This window comes from Notothenia rossii (genome assembly GCF_949606895.1).
Source record: "Notothenia rossii genome assembly, chromosome: 5".
NCBI lineage: Eukaryota > Metazoa > Chordata > Actinopteri > Perciformes > Nototheniidae > Notothenia > Notothenia rossii.
The window spans coordinates 54,449,205-54,465,357 of NC_136903.1; the positions used below are offsets into that span (position 1 = coordinate 54,449,205).

Genomic DNA, 16,153 nt, shown 5'->3' on the forward strand with positions numbered 1-16,153 from the left:
TCTGGTCGTAAAGAACCGGGTGATTTGCTACCGTAACTTCTCGTTTGGAATATGAGGAAATGAATTGCGGTCTGGCTCTCCCAGCTTGCACGCGGTTTGATTGGCTAGCGCTTGTACTGTCAGATTTGCATAAACGGGATTTGATTGGCTGACGCTTCCAGCTCAGCTTCAAAAGTTGAACATTGCTCAACTTGTGAATCCTGAAAATCCTGGAAATCTTCGCTTTACTTCCCCACAATGCAGTTCGGCGAAAAGCGAGGAAAGAGACGTCACCCCCATTCAAAGTCAATGGGCAGAGAAGCGTTGGAAGACTTTTTTAAAGCTGCTGTGTGGACGTACCTTTAAGGACTAACGTTTATAATAAATACATTTGTATTGATTTTAAGATATTTTCATACAATCATACGTATTGGGATCATTTGTATTAATGTGGACCGGAGGGAGAGGGTGACGAGAATAAATTTCCCATTCCTTTTTTATTTTAATTCCAACTTTGGTCATGAAGAATATGTTTCTCTGTTGTCCACGTTAATAAAGCATAAAACAACAGCATCAGAGCACGGTGCAGAGTCTCTAGATGAGTTTACAGTTAGTCCCTCGTTCTTATTAAAGATCCATGTTGTAGCCCGCTGTATAGAAAACTGTAATTTCCATAGTTTCCCCACAGCAGCAAACGCACATTTATGACGTCCGCTGGCGCATCAGAAACACGTCGGATAGTGAAAGTGCAGTCGGATTCTCTAAAGTACCGCAGTCTCTTCTCCTAAGTCCTTTTGAATTCTCCTATCGACTATCCCTTAATCCCGTGACGTTTCACTCAGAGGTCAAGGAATAGGAGATAGGGTTCCAGGGGTATTCAACTAAAATTTAACGAGGTCCAGTTAGAGAAAATCTCCCCATGCAAAGGTCCGGAACATCAAAATGTCTAACTTGCTTTATGAATTAGTTTGATATATATTGAAGTAGCCTGTAGCTTTATCATCGTCTGCATGTAATCAACAACTGCCTGCCAATCAAGGAACTATACAGATACACAGTAAAATACTGTGGATATGTGTAATGTTCCTCTCGGGCTGCATTCAAAAATAAAATAGAGAAAATAAATAAAATAGCTTTTGAAAATGTGTGCATCTCAAAAGTGCTTAATTTTAGAAAAATAAAATAAAGTGTAGCAGCAGCTTGAGTTTCCCTTTTTCTTTGATAACCGTTTCACATTACATTGCATTTAGCTTACGCTTTTATCCAAAGCGACTTACAATAAATGCATTCGACCAACAAAATACAAACTTGAAGAAAACAGAATCATATAAGTACATCAGGTTTCATAGAGCTAAAACATTTCAAGTGCTACTCAACTGGCTTTAGATAAGCCAGTCCTTTATTAGTATATAAGCGCTTTGTTAATAATTCTATCGCTCGAAGTGGAGTCGAAAGAGATGAGTTTTCAGTCTGCACCGGAAGATGTGCAAGCTATCTGCTGTCCTGATTTCAATGGGGAGCTCATTCCACCATTTTGGAGCCAGGATAGCAAACCCACGTGTTTTTGCTGATGGGAACTTGGGTCCCCCTCGCAGTGCGGGTGCAGCGAGCTGTTTGGCTGATGCAGAGCGGAGTGCACGCGCTGGGGTGTACCGTTTAACTATGTCCTGGATGTAGGAAGGGCCAGATCCATTCGCTGCATGGTACGCAAGGACCAGTGTCTTGAAGTGAATTCTAGCAGTTACCGGAAGCCAGTGAAGGGAGCGGAAGAGCGGCGTGGTGTGGGAGAATTTAGGAAGGTTGAAGACCAGACGAGCCGCTGCATTCTGGATGAGCTGCAGAGGTCGGATGGCACATGCAGGTAGACCAGCCAGGAGGGAGTTGTAGTAGTCTAGGCGTGAGATGACAAGAGTCTGGACCAGAACCTGCGTTGCTTTCTGGGTCAGCTGGGGACGTATTCTCCTGATGTTGTAAAGCGTGTATCTGCAGCAGTGGGTTGTAGCAGCGATGTTTGCAGTGAAGGACAGTTTGTTATCTAGGGTCACACCTAGATTCCTTGCAGTCTGAGTCGGGGAAACAACAGAGGTGCCGATGTTGATTGTTAGGTCAAGAGTGGGACAATATTTTCCCGGAAGGAAAAGCAGTTCAGTCTTGTCAAGGTTGAGCTTGAGGTGGTGAGTAGACATCCACAGAGAGATGTCTGCTAGGCAAGCAGAGATGCGTGCGACGACCTGGGTCTCTGAGCGGGGAAAGGACAGAATTAATTGGGTGTCGTCAGCGTAGCAATGGCATGAAAAACCATGCGGGCTAATGACAGACCCGAGCGAGTTTGTGTACAGGGAGAAGAGGAGGGGACCGAGAACAGAGCCCTGAGGGACCCCTGTAGTTAATTGACAAGGGTCGGACTCCGACCCTCTCCAAGTAACCCTGTAGGTGCGGTCTTTGAGGTATGAGGTGAGGAGGGAAAGTGCAGAGCCTGAAACTCCAAGTTCTTGGAGAGTGCGAAGGAGGATCTAATGATTCACCGTGTTGAATGCAGCAGACAGGTCCAAAAGGATGATGACAGAGGAGAGGGAGGCTGCTTTAGCCGTGTGCAGTTCCTCAGTGACAGCAAGGAGAGCAGTTTCTGTTGAGTGAACTGCCTTGAAACCAGACTGGTGCGGATCAAGAAGGTTGTTCTGATGGAGATAACAGGAGAGTTGTTTAAAGACAGCGCGTTCAAGTGTTTTAGACAGGAACGGGAGGAGAGAGACAGGCCTGTAGTTTATAACATCAGACGGGTTGAGAGTGGGTTTCTTTAGGAGAGGGTTTACTCTTGCCTCCTTGAGACTGTTTGGAAAGTGACCAGAAGTTAGAGAAGTGTTGATGAAATGGGTGAGAAATGGTAGAATATCAGGAGCGATAGTCTGAAGGAGGTTTGAGGGGATAGGGTCCAGAGGACAGGTGGTAGGACGGGCAGAGGTAACGAGGGTAAGAACCTCACTTGGAGAGAGAGGGGAGAAGGAGGTCAGTGTGTGGGTGAAGGGAGGGTCTGGCGACCCAGCGGTGAGTAAAGGTGAGTCAGAAAAAGAAGAGCGAATATCATCAACCTTTTCTTCAAAGTGGTTAACAAAGTCGCTTGACAGAAGGGAGGAGGGGGAAGGGGCTTTGGGGGGGTCCAAGAGGGTGGAGAAGATAGAAAATAGTTTTTTGGGATTGGAATAGGAAGATTGGATCTTATCTTGAAAGAAAGTGCTTTTTGCCTGAGAGATCGAAGCAGAGAAAGAGGAGAGGAGAGCCTGATAGGTTAGGAGGTCGCCATGGTGTTTGGATTTCCACCGTTTCCACTCTGCTGCCCGAAGGATGGTTCTATTAGCACGCAGTGCGTCATTTAGCCAGGGAGCAGGAGGGGACTGACGAGCCTGCCGAGATGTGAGAGGACAGAGAGTCCAGAGAGGATGAGAGAGTAGAGAGGAGTGTTTCTGCTGCAGAGTTTGGAGGCAGGAGTTGGAACGAGTCAGAGGAAGGGAGGGCTGAGAGCACCGATGAGGCAAGGGTAGAGGGGGAGAGGGAACGAAGGTTGCGGCGGACAGGTGCAGAATTAGAAGAGATTAGTTTGTTATGTTTGGAAAGGGGTAGAGATAATGAAATGAAGAAGTGATCGGATGTGTGGAGCGGGTTTACAGAGAGGTTAGAAGTAGAGCAGTTCCTTGAGAATATGAGATCAAGGACATTGCCAGCGTTATGAGTTGTTGGGGATGGAGACAGTAAGAAAGCAAAGGTGGTTAAAAGAGATGTTAGTTCAGATATCTTCCCTGTCTGGAGGTTGAAGTCTCCGAGAAGTACAGCGGGAGGGCCAGTTTCAGGGATGTGTTTGAGGAGATTATCTAATTCCTCCAAGAAGTCCCCCAAGGCGCCTGGTGGGCGGTAGAGAACAACAATGGTTAATTGTATAGGATGGGTTACTGTGACGGCATGGAATTCAAAGGTGGACGGAGTGAAGTTAGGTAGCTTGAAGAGGGAAAAGCTCCAGATGGGAGAGAGCAGGAGACCAGTGCCACCTCCTCTGCCAGAGGGTCTGGGTGTATGGGAGAAGGAATATGCTGTGGAGAGAGCTGCTGGGGTGGATGTGTTGGATGGAGTAATCCAGATCTCAGTGAGAGCAAGGAAATCCAGAGACTGCAGGGAAGCGTAGCCAGAGATGAAGTCAGCCTTAGGAACAGCTGACTGGCAGTTCCACAGGCCCCCTGAAATGAGATGTTGGATCTCAGTGGAGCATGTGGGATAGACGAGAGCAGGCCGGTTATATCGATTAGGACAGGCGTTTTCAACGTGTGGGTAGGTTAGCCTCCCCTCAGAGAACATAAGAACAGCCGCGCCCCCCCTCCCAATTATTATTGCTGTTATTATTATTATTATTATTATTATTATTATTATTATTGTTGTTGCTATAATGCAGGGGTATTCAATTGCATTTCAAAGAGGTCCAGTAAGAGAAAATGTAATTAAATGCTCTGTTTTCGCTGTCTACCTTCCGCCATTTGAAATTACTCCGACTGTTTCTCTCCTCTTGTCTCGTCTCTGTGTGTTTGAATCTATCGTGCTGACTGCACTGATTTGATTGGCTGAGTAGCGTAACCTCCTTAAAACATTAAAAAATAACTTTTTTAAACCTTTTTATTTTAATGTTTTAAACATATTGTATAAAACTCCCCCACTACTTGGACTATTCCCTGCACCCCTCTAGAATAAGCCTGAATGGTCTCAACCATATTGCATCAGTAACGTGCACTTTTTATTATAACAACATCACAAGGACACTGGTAGCGATCGGAAAATTGAGTGTTGTTCAGTTTGTGTGTTGTGGAACATGCGTGTCCGTGCATGAAAATATACCACACACCCAATTACAATTGCATGTTCAATTCACTACCCTGGAAGTTAATACAGTTGTTAAAGTTGGAACAGCCTGTGGACAGCCGTTCTTCCTTGCATGTCAGTCGCCGACACCTTCTTACAGAGGACAGGCACATCTAGCTGCAGCACGACCCGTATATTTCCGCACGCCGTGTTCTCAAGACATATTTTTTTTACATTTTCAACATGGTGGATAAATCCTTATATGCTCCCGGCAACACACTGAACGTCAACTTTCCCTCCTTATTACACTCACCCCTACTTTAGTGGGAACAATGAGTCTGCGTCTTTGATGCACAGAGGAATAAACGCAGATCATCCTCTGGCTGCAGCCTTGACCAGTACTTGCTTTTGATCAAAGTCAATGCGGAAAACCTGCACTCACACAGGTAGGTGAAGGGAATGAGCACTTTTACAGCCTTTTTGGCGAGGTGGGGGAACTCGGTCTCCACAGACAGCCACAAGTGGGTAAGTGTCACTTTACTCGTCTTTTTCTCGTTCTTTTGTGTCTCACGCTGCGCCTCCCCTGAAGCTCTCTTGCGACCCCCAGGGGAGGCACGCCTCACACTTTGAAAACCGGTGGATTAGGAGATACATCGGGCCAGTGATAGTTGCAGGAATGGAGAAAACACACATGATTATAGCATGAGGGGCTAACAAACCAAATAAAATAAATCAAAAGAAAACACCGGCGATACTTAGCTCAATCTGAGTAGGATTTGCCTCCTCTTTGCCTCCCTCGTGACTCTAATGTCTTCGTCTGTCTGACGCTGGAGGAAAGTTACCTAAAATGAACACCTGATTGCTGATTTCTCACAGCTGTGAGGCCACGCCCCTTTAATTAGTTAACTCTCTGCAGCTGGTGGCTCTCAAAGGAAATCGAGACTGCCTCCCTCCTGAGTTGTTATTGTATTTTCAGTGGCACAAAGGTTTTACAATTAAATTAAAGCCTAAGTTATAAAGTTATGAGTTTAACCCTTAACACAGTTACACCTACTCAATAAAGCTCTTAGTATTCTACAAATGTTTAAATCAAAGTTAACCCTAGCAAATGAGTTGTCCCAAGTTTCTGACAGATACTGTAGTGGTTTTGAGATTTAAAATCACAATTTCAATCAGATCAACTACAGAGCATTTATACAGAGTACACACACTGAAACAGAGAAGTCTAAAAACATAATGTCACTCACACAATTCTAGAAGTCACCAGTTATCCTGTCAAAATCGAGTTGCACACATCATGACTTAACAGTTTCAGACGACTGTAGAACAATATCAGTCTTCACACATCATAACAATTGAACAGTTTTAAAGTTTCTCTTTCTTTTCCTCTTATATTGCATTCCCTCACTTACTTTTTTTTAATTCAGTGCGAGAATTGAGCTGGAGCTTGTCCTGCCAGGAGTTTGTAAATCTGGGCTGAAATGGTGTCAGGGCCATTCTCATACACACATGCAGGTGCTCTTTGGTTAGCCTCGGTTAGCCTGCCCTGGAACAATATTTAGTTGTAATGTTGATCCTGGTGTACTGATCACAGTGTTTCCCCTAGGTTTACTGCCTTGGCAGGGTGCTCGGGGGGGGGGGGGGGGGGGGGGGGGAATTTGAACTTTAAAAAAAAAAGATTTTTATCCTCTGGAGCAGAGAGAAGCTGAGGATTATTGTTATTACATTAAAAAGTAATAAAGTACAGTGTTACACTGTACTGTATTACTTTTATTCAAACTGTATTCCCTTCTTATCATGTAGCCTACACTTCTTCCTTTCATTGATACATTTAAATCACCTAACATAACATACCTGCTGCAACCCTGTGCTGCTGCTGCTTCTCTCTGCCTCATCCTCTATTGCTGGAGGCAGCTCCACCTCATCTGATCTCTGATATGAAAGAAATCGTGTTCAGTAGCGTGGCGTGGGGAAAAAATTAGGGGAAGCCAATAATACGTCCTTTCTTTTGGGGTGGGGGGGGTGTGGTGGTCAATGTAATAACGTAACCAGATGAGTGATTACAGCGCCCGGTATCATTTTACACACATTTGTATCATACAGATGCAGGACTTACACACGCCTGTTATCTGACCGACAGGTCCGCACGCACTCTCCAGCCGAAACTCTAATAAGCATTCATTCACAAACTAAATCAGGAGACCTTTAACGTTTTACGTCCGGTTCGCTCCTTTGTTCCTCGCTGTAAACGGCTCCAGTTTGGGCATTGGCCTGTCATCAGATTGTATTTGTTGTTGCTGCTGCAGCGGAAGTTTAGTCCAATTATTTTTGATTAAATACTCCAAATCTCCACCCTCCATAATTGCACTTGCTTCAGTTGCTTGCTACTTTCTAACGGCGGTGTAAGTGGTGCAGTGACGCTATCTATTTTCTATCGATTAGATTTATCATTCGAAAATTATAAAAGTAGGGTAGACATGTGGATATTATCCGACTGAACAAAACGTGCATTTACCTAACAGGTTCGTTTTCCACTGACCTTTTTTCGAGCTATTTTCCAAAATCCTATCCTATCCCATTGCTTTTTTGTCGAGGGAAACCGGGCGCAGCTTACTTCCGCTTTTTGGGACGCGTCACTGCACCACTAAATTGATGCGATTTGATTGGATTTTGAGGCAAGGGAAGCCAGCCGCCTCTGGCTTCCCTTGGCATGGCCCTGACCAATCACAGGTTGGCAGGAACATGACGTGAGCCTCATCTGATTGGTCAATCCCTCCATTTTTTTTCACCAAGGGAAGCAAATTTCGGCTGGCCTCCTCTCGCAACAGAGAGTGCAATCTACTGTTTCACCATAACATCTAGAGGGGCGCTGTTTCAATATTTGTAAAATACTCAATGAGAATGGGGGAGAGACGGGCCGGCAGCAACACACAACAAAGAATTTCCGAAACTAAACGAAGTGTTTTTATTTATTTATTAAAATTATAACTACAATCCGAAAAAACAGGGGAAGCCTGGCTTCCCTTGGCCTCCAGGAGAAAACGCCACTGATCGTGTTATGATCATATTGAGCAATTGGTGTGAGTCTAACATTAAACAAGCAGTCTGCTTGTAATACATTGCTGACGATACATTTTAAGAGGCAATTTGTTGATTCACTGCCGCTAAATGCCGGTAGCGTCAAGCTAGCAAATCCTGCATTAGCCTCACATCAACAGACAGAACATCCAATTATCCTGAGCTAATTTACTGAATAAACCAACTCACATCTCCTGGCGTTTCATTGTTGTTTTCTGTCCAATTCAATACTGTAGTTCAAAACAGCGGTACCTGCTCACCATCTGTGAACTATTTTTAGAATGCGCACGCTACGTTCGTTGTCGCGTTCGCGCACGTCCACCTGGGCAGACTGTGTTAGTCCTCCCGTGACGATAACGGCTCAAGGTTAAAAAAAAAAAAAACGAATTTGAACTGGGGGGGGGGGTGCACAAACGGGCAGACAGCAGAGCTCGGGGCAATAATGCAGATTTGTTTGACTTTTTTACACTTTGTTGTTCTCCTCCTTTCCTCCGCTCTTATCTTTGATTGTGAGTGTGTTTATTCGTGTGTGTGTGTGGGGGGGAGGGGAGCGGAGCGTATATATATATATACACATATATGTATATGTATGTATATATATATATATATATATATATATATATATATATATATATACACATGTATATATATATATAACAAATAGGGCTGTCAAGTTAACGCGTTAATAACGCGTTAAAGCAAAACAACATTTACGCCACTAATTATTTTAACGCGATTAACGCATGTGTATTTTTTGTCATCAGCCACCCCGTAGTTTCAGAGCACATCAAGTTTAAAATACCATCTACAAGCTGATGCTGACAGCCCCGCTCCTGCCGTCCGCTTGCGGAGCTTCAGGATACTGAAATCTGTATTTTTTTCCTTCTAATTTTTTATTCTTTACAAAATAACACACAGTTATTTACTCAACAATAACACATAATTATCCTTGTTTTTATTTATTGGTTTATTTCCATAATCTCGTGATTTTTTTACGTCCGACAGGAACTGAATTTCAAAATAAAAATAACCGGAAACAGACGTAGGCCTCTAGGAGTTTAGGATGGCAGAAGACACTACTACCCATAATCCCCAGCTATCGTTTAGGACTACAGTCCCCGTGATTAATCTTCAAACTCTGGGATTGGATGTTGGAGTGGCAGTGCGCCAAGGATAGCCTAACGCCAAATTGCTGTTTTGAAATGGAACGAAAACACGCCAGACTATCCAAAACTGGAATCGAACGCCCCTCCCCCCCCCCCCCCCCCCCAGAACTACACATGCTGGCTATTGTGTTTCGCTAAATGTTCTATGGGACATCTCTACTGAACGTTTTCGTTTTTCCCACAATTAGAAGTTGCCATAACATTGGTGTTATCAAATGTAAAACATATAATTAATACATGGGTGAAAATCGCTTGTGTCCATAATGCGCAGCATTAATATATACCCACATGACAGCTCATTGTTACTTTGTAATTCTACTCCACTACTATACAGAGGTTAACCTGGTATTTTTACTCCACTACACTTATTTGAGTTACTTTGCAGATTCTGATAAATGATGTGAAATATAAACAACCCTTCAATCAGACTTTAGTTACACCTGAGTAAAATTCATGGAAGGTGATTGTCAAGTGCCAACAATCAGGAGAGATATTTGATAGTTGGTGCTTGAGAAGACTAAACATTTATCTGCAATTGACATGAATGGAAAAAAGTAATAAAGTATATTCATTACTCGTTATTCTCTACTAATAGTTCATTAAAGATTGTATAATGGCTATTTTGCATATCCCTTTCAACATTTTCAAAGGTTATTGACATACAACACAACTACGGTGTAGTTATGCAATGAATGAAAATCTAGGGTCACAGGTTCCTCAACAGCGCATTACAAGACATCTATCAATATGTGTACCTCCACCATTAAACTGTCATATTCTGCACATTTCTTATAAGAGTATAATTCATATGTATAATATCAGTTAAAATATGTGCTTCAACATAGTTAACATTGCAGGAAAGCAATATATTAGACGTTAAGTACTTTGTCAAGGTTAATATTTATCTGTAGATCACAGACCTTCTACTTTCCCCTATGAAAGTATGTACTCTTAATATTTTTGAAATCGAATATAACACATAAAAACAATAATTCAATAATGTGCTTTAACCACTGGGTACACACAAGGTACACACAGCCATTATAACTTTGTATTATTATGTAGGACACTTATGTTATGTATGTACAACATCTGAAGATGTGTAGTTTTATTCATGTTTTCACATAATTTTACAGCATATTGCTATATTATTTCAGAATGTTGCGACCTGGCTCAAAAGGCCACAACAAAAAGGAGACACAACATGTCAACGGGTAGAAAAGGATTTTTATTAAAGAAAGTAATTCAAATTAGCCAAATTCATAGAGTGCAACAAAGTGGAGCAACTGAGAAAACCCGTACTTCATACTCAACCAAAACCTAGGTGTCTGCAGGGGAAAACAGAGTGCGAACAGAGAGGAGCAGAGAGGCTTTAAAGACCTGCAGGACACCAAACCCAGGTGTCCTGAGTTATTGCAATCAATGCAGCAAGTGCAGCTGTTACGTTCCCTACTGGGCTAGGGGAACCAAAGGGAATCCACACGACCAGAGTGGAATTGGTAATAATTATAGGTGGTTTTATTACAATATGAGATAACAAAAGGCAGGCAAGCAGCCTGAACGAACAAATAATGCCAAACGGATGTTCTAACCATCAACAAAAAGAGAACTCCAAAAGAGAGTTATAGGGCTTATCCAGAGTAATATTTAAAGGGAAAAACAAAACCTCACGTTAACCGTGGTACCAATGAAATGAGACAGACTGCACACACACAGCTGTAGCTGATCAACAGGTGCTAATTACCTGGGTCTAAGCTGTTACACGTTTCACAAATCCTAAATGCTGTTCAACAGGAGCTAAGCTACCTGGGTCTAAGCTAGTGATGGCAGTTTGACACTGAAGCTTCGAACGGAGCTTCAACCCTGGACTTCCTATTCCATAGAAGCAGTGCTTCGAAGCTTGCTTCAAATCACGTGACATGTGACGTCCGAACCAGCAACTGCTTCATTTCCTGAATGAATCAACTCACTGGTTCGCCGTCCAATCAGGGGATTCAATGCACTGCCTCGTCTCGATTCTGACAGGTGACAGGTTGAAACAGTTTCACATTTGAGCGCTTCAACACTTTATAACCACTCTAAACAATGCGCAATGTGTGGGTTGTTGTCGTAGTTTGCATTGTTGCTGTTGAGTTGTTGTTGGCATTGTATTTTAATTGGATCATTATAGAGCAAGCCAGGAAGATAAATAGGTCGTTCTGGCTCGTGAAACACTTCGAAATGTGGAGAAGTTGTGAACAAAAAGACAATGAGTAATATAAAAACACTTGGTCTACTTGGTTGATGGTCTAAGGAATTGATAGCCCAGTGGATAGAGCCGGCGGCTAGGATGCGGCGATATCCTCCGCGCAGCTGGTTCAAAGCTCGGTTAAACTTGTAATCATTGCTTTTCAACTTTAATACTTTAATAACTGATAAAAGGCCCTCTCCGCCCAAAAAATGTCAAGCACTCTCGAGTCTCTTCTCAATAACCCAATAAACACTATTATCAATCTTTAATTGCAAATAGAACATGATATTCAGTCTTAGTGTGTGTGTGTGTGTGTGTGTGTATCGAATATTTTTCAAGGCAAAGATGCGTTAAACCCACTTTAGCCTTGCACTTCGCCAGGAGAGGTCGCTGTAACTGAAGCTTCGAGAAATGAACCTATTTCCGACACAATTGTCCAAGTGGTTCGACGCTTCATTCAAAGCTTCAATTTGCCATCACTAGTCTAAGCTGTTACACGTTACCACACACTACTTAGCACTCTGCTAAGCAGTCTAACTAAGTACAGAAGGTTTTAGAAGGTTTACGAACACAAAAAATAGCGTGACTAGAGGCGACTGTCTACAACACAGAGCCTCCAGAATGGTCTTCGTTCCCAGCCTTTGTACTCCTCCCCCCAGAAGAGGGCGGAGATTGGATGACGTCTTATCCAATCAGATGTGGCGAGGGCGGGACGACCAATGGCATCGGAGGAACTGCGCAGCTCATGCGCGCGCACACACACACACACACACACACACACACACACACACACACACACACACACACACACACACACACACACACACACACACACACACACACACACACACACACACACACACACACACACACACACACACACACACACACACACACACACACACACACACACACACACACACACACACACACACACACACACACACACACACTTACACACACACACTTAACAGCCCAGGAAGGCAGCGGCTGTAACAGCAGCACAGACAGCACAGACAGCACGGCCACACCCTCTCCACTGATGAACCCACAGGGGCATCACACAGACTCAGTATTTACATTTTTATATTCAAAGGAAATCAGTAATATCTTTAAAAACGGCAAGTCCTTTTATATCAGCTTTGCACCGTTATGGTGTAAATATGACCAATCTATGAATTCGATCAAATGTAAAAGTCAGCCGAATTACTATTGATACTGCGAGGAGACGTATTGTGTGAAGAGAAATTGAAGATGTTGTTTAATTGTTGATATATTTATGATCCACGTCAAGTATTCAGTTTCGGTGGCATGTCTTCCAGTTTTTCCAAAGGTCTTCTCATCAGGGCTCTATAAATAAAGAACTACGGCAGATCTGTAATATGTAATGCAGCCGAACCGTGTATTACAATGCCGTTATGTGATGACTTTCAAAGAGAAAAGCAAGAACACTCGGAATTAAGTATTATTTTAAAATGTTTTTCCGATTTCATATCATATCAAGACCAAATCCCAACATGCATTGCGGCTAAAACATCCAATCGGCGAGCTTAAACCATAGCTGAGGATCTTGGGTAATCGCTCGAAATGCCTACATCTGTTTCCGTTTTTTTTTATTTTGAAATTCCGTTCCTGACGGACGCAAAAAAAAGCCAGAGATTATGGAACTAAACAAATAAATAAAAACAAGGATAATTGTGTGTTATTGGTGAGTAAATAACAGTGTATTTTTGAAAAGAATAACAAATTAGAAGGGAAAAAAGATTTCAAAAATACAGATTTCAGTATTCTGAGGCTCTGAGCCCCATTTATTTTCCTCACAGACGGCAGCAAAAGTCAGAAATTATACGATTTAAAATAAAAGCAATAATTGTGGCTTGCTATTGAGTAAGAACATGTTTTTATGAACCAGACAGCTTCCGGTCTTCCTATAACATGTAATGCCGTGAGACTACCAATAGAAATACATTGCTTTTAAAATTGTGCTGTGCAACACGAAAAAAAGGGGGAAATCGTGTTGGTGAACACGAAATGCCATGAGACTGGGTTGTGTCTATACACACACACACACACACACACACACACACACACACACACACACACACACACACACACACACACACACACACACACACACACACACACACACACACACACACACACACACACACACACACACACACACACACACACACACACACACACACACACACACACACACACACACACACACACACACACACACACACACACACACACACACGTATTATTTTTATTGTATGAGAGAGGTTCCAGGTTGAATTGAGGCGGATATTTGTAATGTTCAGAGGTTATTATGTTTAATATTCATGAGAATATTTGTCATTGATCAAATGATAATAAACAAACATTTGCATAAAGCATATTTGTCCACTCATATGTTGATAAGAGTATTAAAAACTTGAAAAATATCCCTCTAAGGAACATTTAGAACAGATAAAAAATGTGCGATTAATTTGCGATTAACTATTTTAATCGACTGACAGCCCCAGTTACAATAAACATTCATACATAGGCCTATATGTTAAATGGATATACCCGCCTTCTTTCATATATCTTTCCATTCCCACAACAATATACATAAAGAAATGGCATATTTTGGACATAGTTTGAATGGTGATTAATCATGATTAATTCATTTTTAAGCTGTGATCAATCTGATTAAAAAATGTAATCGTTTGACAGCCCTAATAACAAATTGACGTGCTTAATGTGCTTAATGTGTACGGGGTGGAACAGACTGCGTGATATAAACAAACAACAAATAGCTAAATTTACATTTCCATGTGATGCTTTTATCCGAGGCGACTCACAATAGGTAAATGAAAAGCGGTAGACAGTATCTCATTTACTTAGACACTGTACTTAAGGACAATCTTGAGGTACTTGAGACTAATTGTCACGGCCCAAACTGTGTCCCTGTGTGTCCCCTCGGTACAAACCGAGGAATGATTACAGACAATAGTGTGTATATTCATGACGGGTGGTTCATTTGTGTTTTTAAGACACTAGAAAATCACGAGAGGCACACAGAGGCAGTCGCAATTTTTACAGGCTCCCACTACCTGTTAGCATCTGGCATCTGTTAGCATCTAGCTCTCCTGCTTACAAACATTTAGCCATCCCTGCTTATAAAACATATTGACGCAGTTTGGCATTGGTGCATGGGACAGTAATAGCCCTAAACCTTTCATACTCAAGAATGCCATCAAAACGCCCTGAGGATGATGTGCTACTTCAAAGAGCAAATAAACAGATAACAGACCTTAAGGAGGATATCCGACGGCTTTCTGACAAGCTGAAAGAAAATGAGTCTCGTGTCTGGTCTCATGGAGGTAGCATCGGTGCAGTCTAAACAGTTTGCCTCGTTCAGTGCAACTATCCATGACACAGTTCTGTGGGATCCTTCCACCTGTCCGCGGCCTTCCGACTGCTCCACACCTGGCCACCAGCAGTCGTGGTTTGAAGTGGTGCGCAAGAGCTTTTTGAATGGGGTAAGTTCACCGCCTCGCCTGTGCCTTCGGAACCGCTTTGCGGCCCTGTCCGAAAATCCGGTCAATCCAGTTGATGCTCCCGCGGCACTGACCCGTCCAGATGATCCAACCCGTCCAGCTGGTGCCCCCGCGGCGCTGGCCCGTCCAGATGATCCGGCCCGTCCAGATAATCCGGCCCGTCCAGTTGATGCTCCCGCGGCATCGACCCGTCCAGATCTGCACCCTGCCGCCTCTGCAACTTCTGCACCGGCAGCTGACAGCATTTGTGCTGCTTCCCAGGCCACTGTGGAGTCAACTCGGCGTCCCTCATCCCGCGACCACCTCTTCACGTCGTAGACTCCTCAAAGAGGCCGTGCTGAGACACTCTGGAAGTGTTTTGGGCCCTGAGCCGGCAAGAAAATCCCTCCGAGCCCAGCTGTTTCTGCTCGGTCACCACATCCTCAATCACCGGCACCCCCTCGTCCCCTGTTCTCCCCCACCACATTAATAATCGGGGATTCCATAATCAGAAAAAAATCTGGCGGTGAGTTACTAGGTCTGCATACTACCACCTGAAGAATATATCAAGGATTAAAAAACTAATGTCGCAACAGGATACAGAAAAACTTGTCCATGCTTTTATTTTCAGTAGACTCGACTACTGCAATTGCATATTCACAGGGCTCACTAAAAAATCTATCAGAAAGCTGCAGCTGATTCAGAACGCTGGAACACTAGAAAAGTGGATCACATCACCCAGGTTCTGAGATCATTACACTGGCTTCCAGTAGGCCTACAGCAAATAAAATTGATTTTAAAATACTACTGCTAGTTTTTAAATCACTAAATGGCTTAGCCTGTTAAACCCCGAGCCTGTTTTTCAGGTTTCAGGATCGAAAATGACATTCCCAGAACAAATGACCATATCTTCCCTTCTAAAAGGGTTAAATTGATAATCTTTTTTCTCAAAGTAATGATAAACCTTTCAGTTGGATGTAGAAAAGTCAGATTCAATATAGATGTTTTTTATTTTAAAAGAAAATTCAGATTGAACATGGTAAAAAACTGTAAATTATAGTGTCCGTCCAAAGAATATTTTGTATTTATAGTGAAAACTAACCTTGGATGATGGGTTAGTAGACTAAAAGCTTTAGGAATCCAAAGTACAATATATAATAAGTACCCTGTATCAAGATTGATGCAAAACAAGTGATATTTGACCTTTTTAGACAGATTTAGCAAAAAAAAACCTCTTCTGGGGCCATTTGGGTGGATTTTTCATATCTCTGGCTCCCCTTGCTGGATTATGACATGTGACATCTCTTTCTAACCGTCAGAGCCAATGGAAT

General features: G+C 42.8%; 1 protein-coding gene across 1 annotated transcript in view; it reads right to left on the reverse strand.

Annotated features, from left to right (window-relative positions):
- LOC307038571 (uncharacterized protein) overlaps positions 1–15,683 on the reverse strand; it is a 103,735-nt gene extending 88,052 nt beyond the window's left edge. Inside the window, exon 1 of the mRNA XM_079680073.1 lies at positions 14,597–15,683. Within this exon, the coding sequence (XP_079536199.1) occupies positions 14,597–15,088 (492 nt within the window). The 5' untranslated portion in view covers positions 15,089–15,683. The remainder of the gene's footprint in view (positions 1–14,596) is intronic.
- Positions 15,684–16,153: the final 470 nt, after the last annotated feature.